Source organism: Phymastichus coffea, unplaced genomic scaffold (assembly GCF_024137745.1).
Source record: "Phymastichus coffea isolate CEN01 unplaced genomic scaffold, Cenicafe_Pcof_1.1 PCOF00048, whole genome shotgun sequence".
Lineage (NCBI taxonomy): Eukaryota > Metazoa > Arthropoda > Insecta > Hymenoptera > Eulophidae > Phymastichus > Phymastichus coffea.
Window position 1 is genome coordinate 1307822 of NW_026706859.1, and position 20517 is coordinate 1328338.

The 20517-nt window shown below is 46.0% G+C and overlaps 1 protein-coding gene across 2 annotated transcripts in view; it reads right to left on the reverse strand.

The window, feature by feature from the left end:
• Positions 1-19753, reverse strand: part of LOC131665234 (disintegrin and metalloproteinase domain-containing protein 10) — a 72298-nt gene extending 52545 nt beyond the window's left edge. For both annotated transcript variants that reach the window (XM_058936984.1, XM_058936983.1), the window contains exons 1-3: positions 18193-19753; positions 11519-11816; positions 5202-5349 (exon numbers count right to left, since the gene is read on the reverse strand). In XM_058936984.1, coding sequence (XP_058792967.1) covers positions 5202-5319 — 118 coding nt within the window. In that variant the 5' untranslated portion in view covers positions 5320-5349; positions 11519-11816; positions 18193-19753. The remainder of the gene's footprint in view (positions 1-5201; positions 5350-11518; positions 11817-18192) is intronic.
• Positions 19754-20517: the final 764 nt, after the last annotated feature.

The window sequence follows — 20517 nt, forward strand, 5'->3', positions numbered from 1 at the left end:
CTTTGAGGGATTACGCGGCTGCTGTATATAATTTAATATTTCCGCTCGGTGGCACTCTTTCCGGCGCAGGCAAGTAGCCGCCGCCGACTTATTTCGCGTTTGCTTTTCAGCCACAGAGCTGCCGAGTAATGGTCTCGTCCCCCTCTCGTAGTTTTCTTTGACGCGATACGTCTGAGAGGTGCGCTCGCGCTTTATTTCTAATTGCCAGATGCGTTTTAACGCGACAACGGCGAGTTATTATTTCATTTGCCAGCAGCTTCCCAAGCGCTTAATTGCCAGATAATGTATTTCTTTGTCGTTGTCGTCCTCGTTGCAGTGACAGCACCGTGGCAATTCAGCCTCGAGATCGGGCTAATTATTTACAGCTAGCGCGCGCAAAATACAAATCAGAGAAGGAAATGCCGACGACGGCGGCCACGGCCTCTTGACTTCGTCGTCCTGTCGAGAGAACAAACGTTTCCGTTTGCCTTGAAATTGCTGAGCACTGGCATAGCTTCTAGTTGCTCGCTGATAAGAGCCATCTTTTTTTTTTCGTTCTTTAGGCCTCCGTTTCGGCATTTGGCAAATCGGCAAACGGCAAGCTCGCATTGCCGCACTTTTCTTTCTTTTCGGTGTGCGCGTGAGCGACTCGTCAATGCGCTACGTAAACAAGAATAAATTATGTAAATGTCGTGTATTTCTTAGATGTCGCTACGAGCGAGCACCGCAAGACGATCACGTGCTATAAATACCCATGAAATAACCTCGAGCCAATGCCATTTATGCAATCGAAACACAGCTAACTCTGTGCGCCTGCCGAGTGAAACACAATATTATTATTAATCGTTCGGCAACGTCGCCTACCCTGAGAATCACGCTCAGAAAAGGAATGCTCGTCGACAAGAAAGAATGCGTAGACAAGAGACGGGGAAAGGGAATTGGATGTGCAATCGGCAAGAGAATTAATCAAGAGCTGGTTCCATCAAGCGCATCAAATCAGCGAGCGAGTTATTGGTTGGCTTTTTGTATCCCGTATTTCCGAGTTGGGAGAGGGGAGAGAAGTTGTCTCAAGTCTCTCCCTCTCTCTCTCTCTCTCTCTCTCTCTCTCTCTCTCTCTCTCTCTCTCTCTCTCGCGTGCAGTGACAGACATACAGAGAAGCGGTAATCCCGACGAAGGCCGGGGGCAGCCGCGTTCCGGCAATCTTTGCAATTATTGGAGATTCAATTATCGGCAGCGGCGGCGCGACTTAATTAGCTCTCGCGAGCTACGCCGTCTTTACATCGGCCGATAGCGCTCGATAATAGAGATAGGCGTCGCGCCGGCTGTGCGCCCGTCCTTAATTAAATGCATTATGTGTCCTTTTCGGGCCGATTCGCCGACCGTCGGCGCTTGGTGCCGCGTACGCGTGCAACGGCCGAACGACCGATGCCCTCGGGGGCGAGCCGCCCGACACGCTATTCCGACAATAGCTCTTGTGGAACGAATAAATTTCCGCGATGCTACTGCTGGTGCCGGTGCTGCTGGTGCTGCTGCTGGGATTTATATATTTGGCGACGCGACGCGCAGCGCCGGGCGCCCGCACAAAGTTCAGAGCGATTCATTTCCTTCGCGGGACGCCAGCGGCGCGCGTCAAGTAATCGTAATTCTAATGCGCGCGCCGTCATTTCCCTCGTTCGCCATTGTTCGTAATTTTAGCAATCAATCATTTGGCCGAGCTTCGCTGCTAACTGCTGATGAAATACATCAATCCATGTAAAGCGTATGTAAAACGCACTCCGTGATGTATCGTTCTTTCGCAGTGACAACGTGTACGTCAAGAATAGTTTCCTGTTTATACCGATCGCATGATTAATACGCCCATGTAAATGGCCGACAGTGTCATAGTGTTCGGTGAACGCGGCTAAAAGAACAAAGGCCCGAAAGGCCTTTCCGGCGGGAAAGGAAGCCCGTGATTTTCTTGGTTCATTCGCGCAAAGGCTAGACCCGCCTCGTCAGTTATCCGCGGGCAAGTTCGTCTAGCTCCCCCGATCAGTGTATATAAGACGATCGTCTGTAACCCCGGCGCCAAAGTTTCTACGGTCAATTGAGCTTGCTGACGCCGCTAAGGCTTTATATATTTATAGAAGCCCAACATTCTTTGTCAATTATGATTAAAGCTTGAGGAGGTATATTATCGCTTAAACTTCAATAAAGGTCCATCAATGGTACTTTTTAAATGGATGTTGATCAACAGTTTGACGGAAAAATTTGAGTGATATGAACTTAGTCGCTGCTTAAAAAAGCATTTTATTCGCATCGGGAAACAAGAGAAGAATAACAGGCGTTTGATTTTCTTTATAGCAACCGAGATTTTCAAGCGATGCATTTTGCTTACACCAGCTGCAATCTTTGCTTCTGGAGCGTAATAGGCGGTGAAAAAGAGTGGGCAAAGAAAAAAAGGAAGAAAAAGCAGAAGAAGGCGAAGGAGAAAAAGAGGTAGGGAAAACAAGAAGAAGTGGGGTAGGAAGAAAGAAGACGAGGATAGGTAAACGTGGAGCGAAGTGTCTTGGGCAAGTAGTAGCTACACGAGGCTTTCTCGGCTCTGCCGATATAGGAAAGCAGCGCGCTGTACGGAAAAATTGAAACAGGCTGGCGTGCGCTCTCCATGATGTACAGTGGATGCGCGTTACGAACAATGGAGCCGCGCGATGACGAGAAAGCGAGAGCTAGAAAAATACGGCAGACGGAATCGAAGATGAAACGCGAGAGCTGTTACGCGAGCTTTGCTGCTGAATAATAGCTCGAAGCGGCGAACGCCAGGCGAAGCTATATTCTATTGGTCGACTCGTTACCCGAGGGGTTAGAAAGTCTATCAAGTCACGGCCGTAAGGCGATTGAAACAATAGAACCGCCGCAAAGGAGAATGGGCATCGTACAACGGAGAGTCGTCGTGTGATTAAGCGGCAGCAGATGAAAGCTCATTGCGAGCGTCATGAGCGATTTCACGCGGAATTTAATCTGAAGGCATCCCGACGTTAACGTGCACAATCGCATAACATTACGTCTGTGCGGCGCGAGCGAGTACACCGTGCGTAGAGCACATACGGTGCGCGCACAGAAGGCAGCCTGTTTGACCAGTCGACCCTGTAAACTTCGAATCACAAACGCCCAGCCATTCGCGATCCTTTGACAATGAAATGGAACGCCATTGTGGCGCGATCTCTCTCTCTCTCTCTCTCTCTCTCTCTCGCTCTTCCTGCTTTTATTTGTCCAAATAAAACGGTGACGATGAAAAACGAAATGGAACGCTGCGGGACGAACTACTTGTCTTCGCTCGCGCATACAAACAGAGAAAAGCGTCATGCGAAATTTACAATTCGATGGCTCGACTGTGTACGGATAAACCACGCTAGATAGATCGCGCGGCTATAGGACGGCAACTCGTTTAAAAGCGACAACAAGACGTCGGCTTGCTTGTATGCAGATGCGTTGCCGTTCATTTCCCAATTCGATACTCCATCTACTCCCTCTCTTTCCACCCACTGTACTAGTTGCTTTTCACTTACACTGGCTTTCGTTCCTTTTTCCCTCTCAGTTTTTGCGCATAGCAAAAGAAACTCGATTATAGCACTCTTTGAATGCGCCGTTTCCAAGTACCTCTTTTTCCAGCGAACGATTCGCACGGGCTCTCTATTATAACTGACTCTGTTTTTTACGATACTACTGAAGGGAGAGAAAACTCAATTAGCAAATTAACGCGGCCACTTAACGACACAGCTGCGCGTAACTGTGTGTACGGAGACGCGGCAAACGGAAATTAAGTCCGTTCAATGGACACTCTAGATTGGAACTTTATTGAAAAGCACGGGTGAACGAATGGATATGATTTTAGCGAATTTGAAAGGTGTACCCCGAAGCCAACTTTGATTGGCAGTTCCAGTTTTTTCCAGAAAAAAACTGTATAAGTCTGACTTTTTTGCCAGAGCCGAGTCGGGAAATTATTCGGAGAGTAGAGGCTGTTTACAGCAAGCGGCATTGAAATCCGGTGGAATTCACATGGTGATGCGCATAATCTCGCCATTATAAGAGATATAATAGAGAGGGAGGCGACGGAGGTGGTGTAAGTCAGCGGCGCTGGCCCAGCTAGCGGCAAACACGACGCGGTAAAGCGCTCGGGAAGTTTATCTCGTTTTTGCGCGGGAGGGAAGCGCGATGATACTGCGAGATCAGTGTCGATTTACCTAATGAGCTCTGGAATCGAGTTGCGGTGAAAGTTGCAACAAGCGTCCACCGCGGCTGCGCGCTCTATAGCTCTTGCAAGTTCGCCCGCAAGTTTCGGACGGACTCGCAAGGAGGAAGTCGGGGGAAGGGCTTTCGATACTTTCGAGTCACGAGGCCGCGCACGTGTGCCAGCCGCGAACAGCGACTCGCTCCATTGTAACTCGATGGCGGCGGCAGCAGCAGCAACATGCTTGCTTATGCTCTTTGTTTGAGGAATCTCGTTACTCTCTCTCTCTCTCTCTCTCTCTCTCTCTCTCTCTCTGTACGTGCACGCGCATCTAGGATGCGGCTTACACACCCACCCTCCATCCATTGTGCAACAGTTTATTAAGATTAAGCTAGGATGTATTTCCAGCTTTCGCTCGCTTGCAGACTGCCTGTGACATTTCATTTTACTTTGAGCGCTCAGTTATGTTGCGCGTTTAACGCAATTATTCTGCTATTCCAACTTTGTTGAATACACTTGTTAGCTTATATATTTGGCAGGGCAAGACTTTCTAGTCATTTGAATGTCAGATCTCAGACTTCCTAGAGACATTTTCCAACTCAACTGCATGTCAAATCATTTCGCCAGCGACGAATATTCGTTCTGGGAAAACTAGTCTTCGGAAGTAACGAGAAATTCTAAGAAGGCGGTAATTTGGAAAAAATGTACAAGTAGTTTTGAATTAGAAAACACGGGGTAATTTGGAGTTATTAGAATTCGTCTCCGGTTCATAGCCTACGTAGCATTATATTACAGAAAGTGGAAATACTCGAGAGAGGTAAAGGATGTACTTTGACAAATGCAAGGTGTAAGGGAGTTGTCGACAATGGAAATGGTAGTTTGAAAGTAGAATAGAGTGAAGTAGGGGGAGTCGGAATATACCCGTGTGCAGCAGTAGCAGCAGCAGGGAGAAGGAGAGCAAAGGGGGAAAATAGGATGGCTGGGGAAGTGTAGTTGGAGAGTGAATATACTCACTTGTCGAAGGCGCGCACTCGTAGGATAAGCGGCTGATCCCTCGCGGCCCCTGTAACATCGCGACGCACTCGATCGCGATGTCGGCGTAAGGCCGCCGCGTCGTACCAGGCCGGCTCATAGCGGCGCACGTACGAGTTACGGATTATTCCTGAAACACACAAAAGTACCATTTCTTTTAAAGTTATTTCAATTTTTATCGATTTTTCATCAATACCCTGTTAAAAATACATGAAGCGTTATTTTAACGTGAGCTCTCGATCGCTGGACCTATGAATTGGTGTTGATTTGAACAAGCTCTAAGCAGTAAACGACTTTAAAACAAATTATCGTGGTCGTCAGTGAAATCCTGTCGTGCTAAGATTCAACAATTCTATATATAATAAAAGTATTGTATTGCGTGCATGAAATTTTGAATATTTTTAATTACTGTAATAATTCTGAACCAATATGATTAAATATATATATTTTTCTTTTTCTCATCTTTTCTGGCGAACGCTTTCAACTTTATAGAATTCTTTGTCGAATAATTCGATTTATTAGACATTTTAAACTCATTTCTCGTTCCATAATCGGACAAATGTGCAGATATGAATATATATTGTTTCATCATAATATGATAAATATATATATTTAATCATATATTCATATATATATTTAATCATATATTCATATATATATATTTAATCATATTATGATGAAACAATATATATTCATATCTGCACATTTGTCCGATTATGGAACGAGAAATGAGTTTAAAATGTCTAATAAATCGAATTATTCGACAAAGAATTCTATAAAGTTGAAAGCGTTCGCCAGAAAAGATGAGAAAAAGGGTGTGAAAAATCGTCGAATGAAAAGTATAATAAGCGATAATGCGTCGGCAAGAGTTGGCGCGCGGATAATAAGGCATCGGCACAAAGTGCGCGAGCAATAGTTGAAAAGAGAATTGTGTACAATTGATTCCCGATAAAGCATCTCATTTGCTTAATGCAGCAACGCGGTCGGGAATGAACGGTGCGCCGGGAGGGTAAGCGATAAAATTTGTTTTTCAGTATGTCGCGCTATCGACTCTGCCTTTCTCTGGCGGCGCTACATTATCGCGGTAGTCCGCAGGTTGATTCATGAAACTTTAATTAAGCGTGATTAATAGCACACGGAAAATTCCTTTTCTCTGCGACAGTCCCCGCGACCCGTATCTTTTATGAACGTCTGCAGATGGGAATGCGAAATACAATCGCTCTCTCTCTCTCCCTTTATATATATATATATAATCGCGCGAGCGCAAGCGGCTAAAGCAATTCGCAATCATTATCTGCGTTTCTCTGCCCGCGCGGTTTCCATGCTTCATCCGCGCGTCGATTCACGCAATTTCATATCTGCTCGCACAGCCTCATTTTCCCCAGCTCTCTAATTTTTCATGCTCAGCGGCCTATCTCAACTCCACCAGCGATCGAAGACTGGCCGTGCGAATAATTTTTCTGTGCTCTTTTTTCTCCACAGGTGATTCATGAGGTCACCAGAGCGCGCCTCGCGCGAAACCCACAGCAGCCGCATCGACAAGAACTTTTCCGCTTAAGCTCACTAGGTTTTTCAATGAATACATTACTCTCTCTTTCTCTGCTGCAAAGTTGACACGCTTGCTCGCCCAGTATCTCATACACCAAATGCAAAGCGAGCATTAAACTCGTGTTTGACGCAACAAAGCCACGTCGAGTCGAGCATGGACACGAGCTTTGTTCGAGAGACAACTCGCTGGTTTTCCTTTTCCGACTCTTCAGTTTTTACCTGCCGATGGATTGCACGCAGCAAAGTGAAGCTCTTTGTGCCTTTCCTTCATTAATGCAACGCAACAGTGCAGCGCAATCGAATAATCGCTCGCTCTCGTGAATAATTACGCTTCGTAAATGCATCAAAAACGTTCGATTATTGGCGGGCGCTCGTGCAGCGCGCTTGGCCTGCTCGCCGGCATTAAACAGCGTTTATTAGACTGGAAATGCTAATTAATTTGATAAGTCTTCAAGCCGAGTTCAAACGATTACACCAGCGATCATTTGACCTGTTTTCCCCTCTGGTAAACACGACTCGCGTACTTGCGAATGAGTTTGTCCACATAACGAGCTTGTAAAAAATAATATTCGAGGATAATAACACCGTTGCCGCTCGGCGCAGATTGCAAATAGGATTGTTCGGCGCGTTAAACATTTCATTGGGTTACGAACATAAGTTGATTAGGCAGCGCGAGCGGTAAAATATGTATACGGAGTTTATCGCGCGAAATTAGGTATGCAGATTGATCGCGTGCAAAAACACGATAACGAGGCTGGCGCGCTTAGCATTAGTGTGCGATTGGCAGCGTCGCCGGGGTTTCCGAACTGGCGCGCAATCGGCGTTGCGCGCGCGCTGCCCCCGCAAGGACGATCTGTCGCCCTTGCCTCGTCGGCGCGCAAACCAAAAAAATAATTGGCAAGAGCTTTCGCCGTTGCAGGCCTGCTCGACAGTGCGCAGAAGAGCCTGCATCCGCGGCGAGCTTGCGTGATTACGATGTTAAAGCGATACCCAACAAGCGCACGCGCGGCTGCGAGTCGATAAATAACGGACGAGCGAGCTGGCGTTAGTGCCAAGCCAGCGCGAGTAACCGAGCCAAAGATTCGCGGAAAAACGGAGAGAGCGAGAGGCGCGAGAGGCGCGAGAGGCGCGCGATACCTGGAAACTCGCTGTCGTTCAGCGCTCACCGCGAAAAAATTCGAAGAATCGTTATCGTAACTGTGCTTTGCTCCGTCGTCGATATTTTCCTTTCGCGCGCGTATAACCGCACGTTTCTCTTGCGACGCCTCGCACGACAACTTATCCTCACTCCGTGCTATGTGCGATCAGAGAATCGTTCGACGAATCTATCGTCGAATTCGAGCAGCTTCGATACTTAGCCAGCGCGCACTCTCGGCAAATCTTCATTCATTCTGCAAATTGCACTTACGCGCTCGGCGTCAATTCAAGTGGAGCGTTCGACTAAAATTATAGAAAATTAGTCGAGTAATTCGTGTTAATTCATTCAATTGTCGTCTCTCACTTCTCACCTGTACGTTTTTTCCTCTCGACCTTAACACTAACAATCAAAAATTTAACTTTTATACTTTTTCTTGATGTCATTCATGCACTATACAAGTCAAGTCAAGATATTGAGTAATACGGCAATACACAAGAGCGTGCTATCAGTTTTACAAATGGAGTATTATTTTCACTCCACGAAAATATATAACAGCGTGTTTGCTCGCGGGAAAAAGGCACATGAGATGGTAAAGAAAAGCCAAGAAGAACAGCATCCCACGGACTTTTATCGATATTTTCAACGTGGCACGTTAAAAAGTTGGAATAGCAGGCAAATTGGAGAAACGTGCTCTCTCCCTCTCTCTCTCTCTCTCTCTCTCTCTCTCACGCGAGGTTATCGTACTGTAATGGCCAAAGACGTGAATGGACGCCACGAAAAAAAATCATTGAATCTCGGTGAAAAACGCCGTTAGCGAGCGCCCACGAGAGAGAAAGAGAGAGAGAGAACATACTGTACGAAGAAGGCATTAACGCTTTGAAACTGCGCACTCGCGTCAGATATGTAAATCACTATGGAGGCGTGTCGTCGACCGAATAAAATCCCGCAGCAACTAGACGTCCCGAGGCAAAAAAAAGCAACACGAAAATCACATGACTAAGAATCGTCGAGTTTTTACTGCAACGAGAGTGATGCTATTGCTCTTAGCTGAGGTTAATGCATTCTATGTATATTACAGCAGCTAATCAAGTGGTCGCTACCGTCTCTACCTCTCTTTCTCTATTTCTTTTACACGACACCAGTAAACATGATCTAATACGCAAGTTTATTATTACACCGCACACAACCTCCTTTCAAAAATTAAATAACTGCAAGAAGTAAAAAAAAAGAACCGGTGATTTACTCGCTTGGTAGATTTATTACGGTGCTTGAATAAACTCGCTTCTTTAATCGTTTTTTAATGATGATAATAGGTACGGAAATAGGCTTGTGGAGGACTACGTCATCAATCCACGTTGACACAGTAACGCGTTCACGTGCACGATGATACAGCTGAAAATTTACGAAATAAGAAAAATGACACGAACTGTTCGGCAAAATGAGAAAAATTGGACTGCGCGCGATGCTCCCAAGGCGAAACTAGCATTGCCGTTGGTCAGCGCGCAAATCAAACGTCCGTCGACTTCGACGATCCCGAGTGTATCGGGCAACGAACTCGCCTGAATAAACGATAAAAATTATTGAGCATACACGCGGCGCAAGGAAAGAAACGGGACAATACAATTGTGCTCGCGTGGGCTCCCGAAGAGTTGCACGTACAACCGCATCCTACGTAGGTCTATAACGCAGTAGGTTTTCCCACGCGCGCGGCGCGGCCTATATCGAGCATAAAGCTAATTGTGCGCGTGTGCCAAGAGTGAGCGAGCGAAGCCATTGTCACGCGGAGAGCACTCACGCACACACAGCAGCCCAAAGTTCAAGAGCGCGCCAGCGCGTGTCTATTATGACGACGTGTCTTCGAGAGGACGACGCACCTTGCTAATATGAGAGAGAACTAGTCGCAGGCAGTGAGAGAAAAGAACCTTATGCTTATTGTTCCCGAACAATGACAACATTTTTTCTTTCCTCTCCTCCTTCACGTCGACCGCGCACTCCAGTCCAGATACGTGTACACTTTTGAAAGCTCTTTCAAAAGGACTCGACTCTTGGAGATGTCGTGCAAGTGTATTGTTACGAGCTCATGAGTGAAAGTCTAATTTTGAGAGTAATTTCGTGTTACATATCTCTTTCTCTCTGTAACGCAATGCTGCTACTCTGCTCTCCCATTGCCTTTCGCGCTTGCAAAGAAACTCGTTTAGCGTGTAAATTATTTACAAAGTCATTTTTTCCGCGCCGCGGAAAAAATTACTCGACGAACAAATGAGTGTTTGAAAGTAGGTAGTTGAGAGAGAGAGAGAGAGAGAGAGAGAGAGAGAGAACTTGCTCAAAGTTCCAGGATACCGAGAGATAAAAAAGAGAGAGAGAAGGCAGGCAGAGTACAAAAGTTAACCGATTTTACCAGTAATTTTTATTCGCTAGAGTGCAAAATCCATTATGCAGATTCTTCCATGGGCGCGTTAAAAGCATTTTAAACGGAGGAAACGGAAAAAGTTGACGCGATAAAGGCGCCGCTGAAGCTAAATAATAAAATCCGTAAGCAAAGCTAGAGCAAGTTTAATCCGGAATAAGTGCAAGTTTCTCGCGGTTTTCGTGTCTCTTTCTCTCTCGTGAATCATCGTTAATATATTTGCGAGTGACGTGGTCGCCGCTCCGCGCGCGCGTGTATCGTTGCGAAATAGCCGACTAGGCGCCGAGAGTGCGTGGCAGCTGCATTTTGGCACGTCGGGCAAATCCGAAAGAGCATGCGTCTCAATTAAGGATCAGCTCTGCGCACGCTTGGGACGAGCTTGGTACATAGGGCGCATACGATGTATACATTAACCGGCAACACACGCCGTTTACCGGCCTACCCGCATATATACGTGTGCGCCACCACTCGCTTTTAAAATCTGCTATTCTCTCTTTCGACGATTATTATGCCAACAGACTGTAATTTGCATGTTTTTTTCATTTTTATGTTTCATTCGAGCTTCGGTGCTTTCTTTTATAAATGACACTCATGTTTTTGCAGGCTCCAAAGCTTTCGAAACAAAGATGCGCTTGTGGCATGCAGCTCATTGTTGCACAATAAGTTCCTTTGCCAAGCGGAAAATTTCATCCCCAACTATTATCGATTATTCCAAGGTAATCTAAAAAAATAACGAACTTGTACGCAGTCATAATCCCTGCGGAGTAGCATTGATTACCGAAGTCGCCGAACGAAAGGATAAAAAAGCTCACCAATAGGATTAAAAGCAAAGAGACAATCCAAAGCGAAATCTCGAAACTCGAAAATAGCATTAAAACTCATCAGATTTTGTACGGACTCGCGCGCGCGCGAGCGCGCCCACGGACACGCTCGAGCTTAATTAGCTCTTGTTCAATCTACTATGGAGTGCGTCCGCGAGTTTAAATAAGCAAAATTCAGAGGCGTATGCGCGACGAGCAGTAATCCACAGAAAATTAGTCTAATGCATATACAAGCAAAGTTAGCTTGCACTTGTTCTCTCGGCGAATGGGGCCACAAAGCGCGATAAGAGTGCATCGCAAACTCGCTGATGAAGCGAATGTATTTGCAGGCAGACGCGCTTAGGGGACAAGGAAAAAAAGACGAAGGACGAGCGAACGCACTCACCTAGATGCGGTCTGGCTGGCTGCAAGGGCAGGCCTTGCACGAGGACGAGGAGCCAGAGTAGCACCAGCGGCAGAGCCGTGCGCATGGTACCTCGAGTGGCTCGCAAGGCGGTCGAGGTGCGCGTCGTGCAACGCTACCTTCGCCCGCACAGCGGCATCGCCTGCGATGCTACTGCTTCACTGCTGCTCCCACTTTTCGCACCGCTCGTCCACACTTCCAATGGCATTCGGCTTTTTCACTCTTCTCTTCGCCTGTCTTCCTTATTATCGGCTGCGATGGCACATTCTGGCGCTCGGCTCTGCAACGATAATCACAACGTCGCGGTAAGTCGCGTGCACGGCATGGACAGCGTCTTACGTCTATACAGTGCGTGCGAAAACAACTAGATGATGGCTGCTTTGTTTGCGCTTATGATGAAGTCGCTCGTTATTACGCGCTGGTGTGCGTTGCTTTTGTTTCCTAACGGGGCGTCGCGCGGATTACGTTATTTATTGCCAGGAAATGAACTTGAACTACTTGATATTTTACCCAACTTTTATTCTCTTTACCTTTTGTTCGCATGTAAATCGAATTATCATCGATTCACGTTTCATTTTTATATGTTGAAGATTTTTTTTTTTCAAGAGATGAAAAATGCCCGTATTTTGTTATTTTTTAAAATCGATCGCGTATATGATGTATAATTTAATTATTGAAAATGGTATATTCTTCAAATTAAGCTGAATTCATGAGCTTCATGCATCGACATAATAACTTTGTACAATTTATTCTCTAACTGATGCTTCTAACCTGGTATTATCGTTTTCAGAATCTCAACTCATTAATTGTCACTATACTCTCCGTCTTTGCCAGTTTTCTTTTCAACTGTCACTTTACTAACAAATTAGTCATTCTTAATCAGTGAAATTTTCTTTGATTTTAATTCAACTTTAAATCGTTATTTTAATATTAGTAAAATCAAGTCCCAATCGAGCCATCTACAATCAAACGATGGGTCTAAGCGAGGAAACAAAACACCGATAAACAACAAAGATGCGCAGCTACCGCTAAGGTGTAAATGCACTACCGCACCGCTCCTTTTATTTCAACGTTTCCGATCATTTAAATTTTTCGTACTTTACTGTGCGGTGTGGCAGTCGCCTCATCGGAATCCCCTATTTCAATTTGTTTCTATATTTTTCCTCTTCGAAATAATTTTTCCTTATTGATAAAAACAGTTTTTCTTTTTGATGAATTTTCATTCTTTTATTCATCATTTTGCTCGATCAAAACTCCGGTAGTAATGTTATTGATGAATAACTAATATTTATTTGATAATACAGCGAAACATTTATCCTCATTAATTTTCTATTATCCGACTGATATTGGGTATTATGTGCGCCAATTAAATTTTCATTGTCCATGCATTGCTACTTCCAAATAGTATTGCTACGGACGCGACGAGACCAAATTTATTGTTATGTTTCATTATATATTTAATCATTTTATATTTTTATTAAAAATTTCCAAGTAATTAATAAATTATTTTTGATTAATTTTGAGGTAGTTTTGTACATATAAAATAATTTCGAAATTAGATATCATCGTTCATATTTGTTGCCGTATAGTTAATCATTTAGAAAGGTATTTGTTGTGTATGTATCCACGCCGAGTAGTTGGTTAAGTGCAAACAACAATCATAAAGTAACCATGCGGAAGTTAAAATTTTCATGCTCTAGAGTGCAACGTCAGAGCAAACATTACCACGTGTTTCTTAAAAAAAAAACCAATTGATCATTGAACAATTAAAACAAAATTTATTAATGAAATTCTTCTTCAAGAAGCCAAAATAATACGAATAAAATAATCAAATTGATGTTAGTTTGCCAAACATTTAGCATTTGCGAAATAGTATCTTTTGAAATAGATCCTATCGCGTTTCACAAATACGTTTTGAGTGAAAACTCGTTCGCCGAAGCTATAGAGTGACCTACTTGAACTACTGGAGATATGAAAATATAATATCGATGGTCTTGTTTAGATACACCTATATGGATTTATAACCACTCCCAAATAAATTTCCAGCAATTATGAAAATTACCGACAGCGAGAGAGAGAGAGAGAGAGAGAGAGAGAGAATTAGCGAATTGCAGTGAAATAACTGCTGCTGCTGGTCGAGTAGTTGACTCATAGGCAGATGGGATGTCGTAAGAGATAGTCAGAAATCCAGAACGAGCAACAGTATAAAGCGTTACAAACGCTGGAGAAGAAGAAGAAAGTATCGGAGTGACACAGTTCGATAAGAAGGGAAAAATCAATAAGTTGAGAAAAAGTGAAACTCTAGTTGAATGGTTCTCGGTGCAGTCGCTCGCCGAGTAGTTTGAGTGGGTGGGCGTAACAGTGACGGTTTCGAAAGGATCACAACCACGACATGGCGTTACAAAAATAAAGTGTATGTATGTAAGGCACATGGATAGCAAGCGCTCATATATCTCGTCCTCGTGATCGCCGCCAAGCGCAGAGATGGCGAGAGAGAGAGAGAGAGAGAGAGAGAGAGAGACAGGCGTCAAGGTAAACGCAACGTGTACGATACACGTTTTTTTCTTTTCTTCTGTTTTTTCCCCCAAGTAAAAAACGAGCAGAAAGCCTGTCTAGCGCATCGGTGCGTGGCGCGCTCGTGGTCGCCGGAAGCCGCAGCAAGGATGTAGTAACAGAGAGAGAGAGAGAGAGAGAGAGAGAGAGAGAGAGAGAGAGAGAGAGAGAGAGAGAGAGAGAGAGAGAGAGAGAGAGAGAGAGAGAGAGAGAGAGAGCCTGAAGTGTTGTACGGCGTCGGCGCGGCGCAGTGAAATTCGCGCGAGCACGTAATTCGCGACCACGCAAGGTCATTCTCTTTTTTTTCTCTCTTTCTCTCTCTCTCTCACTCGCTCGCTCGTGGTACTTATCGTGCGGCTCGCTGACTCCTGCTATTCTTCTTACGTAAGAGAGATTTTCATTAGAAAAAAAGAGAAAAAGAGAGAGAGAGAGTCTCGCGTATAGCGCACGCACGCGAACTGCATAGGAGGCGAGTGGGTGGGGAGGCTGCAGGCACTTAATTGCGGCAAAAACGTGCGAAGTACGCGAGCGAATCAGGCCAACTCTTTTTTCTTCTTTTCTTTCGTTCTTTCTCGCGCGAGCGACTGCGGCTCGCGGTTCTCTATTTAGGCCGAGACAAAACGTCGGCTAATGAATGCCGATACGTTTCCTTTTAGCGATCCCGTTCGTTCTGCGCGCTCCGTCATTTCGGTCAGCAGCAGGCCGTCGTCCAAACGCGCGTTTCCCTTTGTTACACGTCGCTGTTAATTATAGCGCTCGCGCCCGTGTTCCCCGGCCGATCTTCATGTGTGCATTTTTCTCGGCGCGCTTTTTTTTTCTTTTTGATCCACCCTCCTTTGTTGCACGCGGCTCTCCATGCTCAATTTGTCGGCGCGTTATTACGTTGTTCAACTCCAACAATTTGGATATTTTTCCTGAAGCGGACGGCACAACGGCTATTCAAGTTTTAGCGATACTTTTTATATTTTTCTGCCCAATTCTTTTTCGTTCGCAACTCTCCGCGTTACAACGGTCCACGGTTAGCTTTATTGTTTTACGGCTGCGACCGACTATTCGTCCGTACCTACGAACGGCCATGCAAGTGCCATTGTAAACAAAAGTTTTTTTGGTTTTTTATCGGCAATCAAGTCTTTTTTTAATGCTTTACTAGTCTATTACGCAACTATAACAGTCTATCACTATCACTGGAGATAGAAATATTGCCGCGCTTAAATGCAAAAAAAACTGTATAAATATCGCTTGTGCAATTTATTTAGCTTCTCGAAAATGTATATCATGCACTTTCATCAGTGTCTGGAGCACAGACGAGCCTACGTAAGGTGCATATAAATATTATACAATAGTTGATTAGTTGGAAGCGAACGAATGATAGGCAGGTGAAAGTATACAACAGAAAGATAAAGATGAAAATTGTAAAAAATTGGTTATAATTGATTGGAAAGTACAGCACGTAATAATCATGTGAGCCGTGATGGCGCGGTCCTCAGTCCGAGACAAATATAGAAGCATTAAGCTGTGGGTCATAGAACAGCTTGGTAGAACGCGTTTCAATTGACAAGCGCGTCCAATTATCCGCGCGTCCAGGAACGGCAGTATGGCAGTCAGGTAGGCAGACCGGCCAACGATGCATATTGCAGCCGCGTATAACACGTCGATTGTTTGCCGAGAGATGGTATTTTAACCCTTCGTTAGCCTATCATCGACAGCAGAAATCGAGTGGGTGTGTTTCCGGGCGTACACCCCCCCCCCCCTGCAGCTCTCAGTCCATTGTGTTGAAATGCAACGAATACTATGATCGCCGAGACGACACATCGAGAGGATGTGCCTTTGACAATAAATTAGGCAAGTCTCTCGTTTCATTTTTTGCCTGCGAACCATTCACCACTTGCTGCCTCGTTCCATTGTTTTCGAATAACGTAACTATTTTTACTTTGCCTTTCTCTCTGTCTCTGTCTGTCGTGCTTTTGTTTTCTTATAAGAAATGTTATTGCACGGTAAATTTACTGTTAAATATTCGCGTGACCCGCAACTGCTGTAAATGAAGCGATTCGGTATCAATCTGTACCGTTACGTAATTAAGTTTATCGAGATCCTCCGCAACTATTATCTCATAGTGCATTGAAATACAATTGTGAGAATGATCTTAATAAGTTCTATTATAATAGGACGTTAATGTTTTGAACTCGACAATTGATTGAAACTTCATTCAGCAGACTTTTTTTTACCTTCGCGTAAGACTTTCTTTCTATCAAGAGGATTAATTCTACAAGAAAGGTGCATTAGCTTCTAAGAGTCTGCGTTACAAGTTTTCGCAATCGACGTGGGTTTTCCAAAAAATTTTGTTAAAAAGGTTTATCCGAATAGTCATGAATAATTCATCATTAAATCTACTTGAAACATCTTCAGAGCTTTTTTTATTTGCAGTATGAATCACGATATAAATTTTTATATGGGCTCGCGAGATCATTACGCACCATTGCGTCACTCACTTCGAGCGCAATGCCTCGCAAAACAGACGGAAAGAAAGAAAATCCGCGCATGACAGCGGCGATATTCAACAATAATTCAGGTCTTTCATTCGCCGCGACACGGGCGCCTCGTACACATTCAAGACAGCGGGCGTATATGACGAACGATCCTTTTCGGCGCGCTGTCGCGGCTCTGTTCTCCGAGAGCCAGTACCTCTTTCTTTCGTCGCTCTAACGAAAGTTTAAGCAGTTAAATGGCCTGACTAAGCCGCAGCCTCCGCTCTTCTCTAGCATTCTCTCTTTGGCGAGCTGCTGCTTTTCAGGCTAAAAACTTGGATAGCGCTATAAAACAGTTGCGCCCGCTCGCGCGACATCCCGCCTGAACTCGATCGCACAAAAGGAAGTGCACACGCACGCAACAACAAAAAAATAAAAGCGTGGACGGCTGGAGAGGCCAAAAGTTTCTGTAGTTACCAGCTAGGAGAAACAATGAGCTGCACCTGACGGTCCCCTCGAGTATACACATAGCAACGTTGCGCTGCAGCCATGCACTCTTGAAATATTCCCGACTCTCATTATTATTCAAAGCCCTGCAAAAGATTGGACACTGCTTTACGTAGCTTGTTCGCTCGGCCGCGTCCGTATATATTATACCATTCCGGATATGAATCGTGAATTCCACGTCATCGCAGGACATTACTCGCGCGCAGTCGAGCTCACTTTCTCCCTCTCCCTCTCCCCGTAGATTCCGTCGATCATGCTTTCTGTCGCGCGCGCCCGGGACATAATGCTCGTAAATATTCCCACGTGACACACACACACACACACACACACACAACCTTTTACTTATTTACCCCGCAATACGCTACGTGATCTATTATGTTATGAGCTTCCCTACGTTTCTATCTCCTTCCTCGTTTATTTCAATGCTTATGTGCATATACAGAACTCATCGATAATCCTGTGCTTTATTCCTTGTTAACGAACCTGCTCGCAATTCTAATTGTAAAAGATGCTGCCAACAACTTTTTAATGAGTCGCGCCGACGTTAGGGTCACTCGAGTATTTAAACAAAAGACTATTCAACTGTTACGCATATTGATGAGCAAATGAATATTACAACTTGAATTCAACAGATCACACTCTAAAAGTATTGAATTTCAGATGAAGATTTACTATACGAGAAGCAAATGTTCAATAAACTAGTGCTTATTGTGGGAGTCAAATGTGCACGCGTTGGGTACCACGTTACTACAGTTGGATTCAACGGAGAAAAAAACAATGAGAACATCGCCGGCGTTGAATAAATTGAAATTGATGTGACCATGGGTTAACACGAAACTCCGAGCAAATGCAAGTTGATAATAATAGAGAGGACGAATCGCCGAAGACGAGCAGTGCAGAGAGCTCGGAGATGGAGTTTGGTTCTGGATGTAAATCGGCGTGAGTCATAGCCACGAGGTTAAGGACCTGTTGAGCTTGTCTCAACTGAAAAAACGCCTCACACTGTATCTCGAATTATATACAAATTGGTGCGTCTGGCCAGAGGCGAATTCTGGTAGCACTCGCGTTCTCCAGGCCAATCAACATGGCGAGTTGGCGCTCGCGGGGCACAAAAAGAAGCGAAGATGATACCTGGCAAGTAGACAGCAGGCGGAGCTGGTGGGCCGAGTGTCGGCGGCAGGATCAGCGACGGCATGATTCACCGATGTGTATCCGGTACGAGCTGCAATGGCAAGTAGCAACGGCGACGGTGGCGGCCAGGTAGATCTGGCATCGCCGCGCGGCTCCGCGCCAAGCGCTCGCTCTCTCGGCTTGGGCTCCGACTTTGCCTGCTGGTCTCCGCGGCGCGCGTGTGTGCCCGTGAGCGCGATGGGCGAGAGAGTGTATGGGTGCAGCGACGTGTAGGTGAGAGAGCCAGGCGAGCCTTACATTCTCCTCTCGCTCTCGCGAGTAGCGCGCGGGTAGCTGCAACTATCTCTCTCGGGGATTTCTGCTGCCGCCGCCGCCGCCGCAGCCGTTGCGAAAGGACCCGAGACACCGGCTGCCACGGAGACGGAAGGACCTTTTTTCTCTGCTCTTCGCCGTGCAGACACCGAGCGCCACTCCGTGAACCACATGCATCTATCTATATCTAGCTTCTTTTCTCTTCTCTTCCCTGCCTCCTTCTCCACCCTTCCTCTACCTGCCCCCTGTTCCTCGCACGGCTACTCCTTCATCTTACGTACTATCCTATAGATACTCTGTACCAACGACCTGCAGCAGTTCTCCTTTTTGCTATACCTTGACTTTGCCCTTCATCCTCTCTCTCTCTCTTTCTCTCTTTCTCTCTCTCTCTCTCTCGCTCCGGCTCTATCTCGCAGTACTCCAACGCGATTATCTATTATATCGGCTTCCACTTTTGTTCTTTCACGATTTACAGCTCTCTTCCAGACTCGCCGACACTCGTTCCATCTTCCGATATCCCCAGGCTCGAGTACATTTCGTCACATTGTCCGCTAGCAGTCGACGGTTCTTTTTTTACTTCTCCTTTCGCCAGCACTGATATAGGTAGCCCTGTAACGACCACCACCACTCGAGTTACGAAACCGGAGCGCAACTATCCTCTTGTTTACACTCCACTTTTTGTTTCTGCTCCCGCACCGGTAGCACCAATTATACCGGGGCAAAAATTATCGTAGCAGAAAAAACCAGAGGGTATAGGACGTTGAACTTGATGAAAAAATTTTTTTCAAAAACTCGAGAATTCTTTGGAGCGTTACGTAGTGTCCGTCCGGTACAGCTGTACTGGCGGTCGCACGCGCACTTATAATGGCGAGTGATGGAGGTAAATCCCTAGAATAGGGGCATCAGCTATGAACGACCAACGGCGACATTAGAGGATAAGGAAACGCGACGCGTTATACGCGAGTCACACCTCTCGCTCACACGTGGCCTGTCGCTCTCTCCTCCTCGCGGTGTTTACACAACGTGCACTGCAAGGATGCGAGCCAACAATGCGCTAGTCAACCTGCATCTCTCTCGGAAGGTGTAGTACGTGCTCGACCGAGTCCTCGCTTTGTCGTTTATTGTACCGAAGACACAGTACAGCCAAAGCGGTTACATCGAGAGAGCCGCGAGCGCGTGTCGTTGATAAACAAAGACGAGCTCTGGCGGAGCTGCGCGCGACTCTGGCGGCTCCAGAAGAGACACTAGCTGGCAGTGTGCTAGCATTCGGTTTACTCGCGGTACACACCACGCAGCGTACAGCAGTGCGCGAATCAGGCGGCGGTGGAGAGGAGAGCGCTCAGCCAGCGCGCGCAGCTCGAACAGGTCGCGACCAGCAGCGCCGCCGCGAATGAGGACAACGACTTCCCCCACCGCTACTCTCTCGCTCTACGCGAGATATGTATGTACATATAGGCTGTGAGCCAACTACCGAGGAGGCGCCCACGAGAGTCAAGGCGTGCGCTCGCCGCTCGCTCGCCCGCCGTTCGAGTCCGGTCTGCCGCCTACATTCACGTATATACACACAACTACCTGTCTGCCTTTTTCGAGGGGGCACTGCTCTTTACTTATACTCACGTTTTTGTTGTTCCTTCCTTTTCGGACTTTGGCCTGCGCCGCGACAGAGGTGGACGACCCCGCGCGGAGCGAGCGAACGTCGCATGTATACGCATCGTTATTCAATGAATGCCCCGAGGGTGCCTAAACACATTGCTATAGTTTACTGCTACTGCCCAGTGTACTCTCTCTCTCCTCTCTCTCTCTCTCTCTCTCTCTCTCTCTCTCTCTCTCTCTCTCTCTCTCTCTCTCTCTCTCGTACACGCTTTCTAACATCCTACATATACTGCCAAGGATTACCCACATCCGCGACTTAGATCCCTTTATCAACGACTTCACCCTTGCTCGCTATATATACTTTACGGATTACTTTTAGATTTCCTCGCGCCTCGACTGTCAATAACCCTCGTTCTCTCT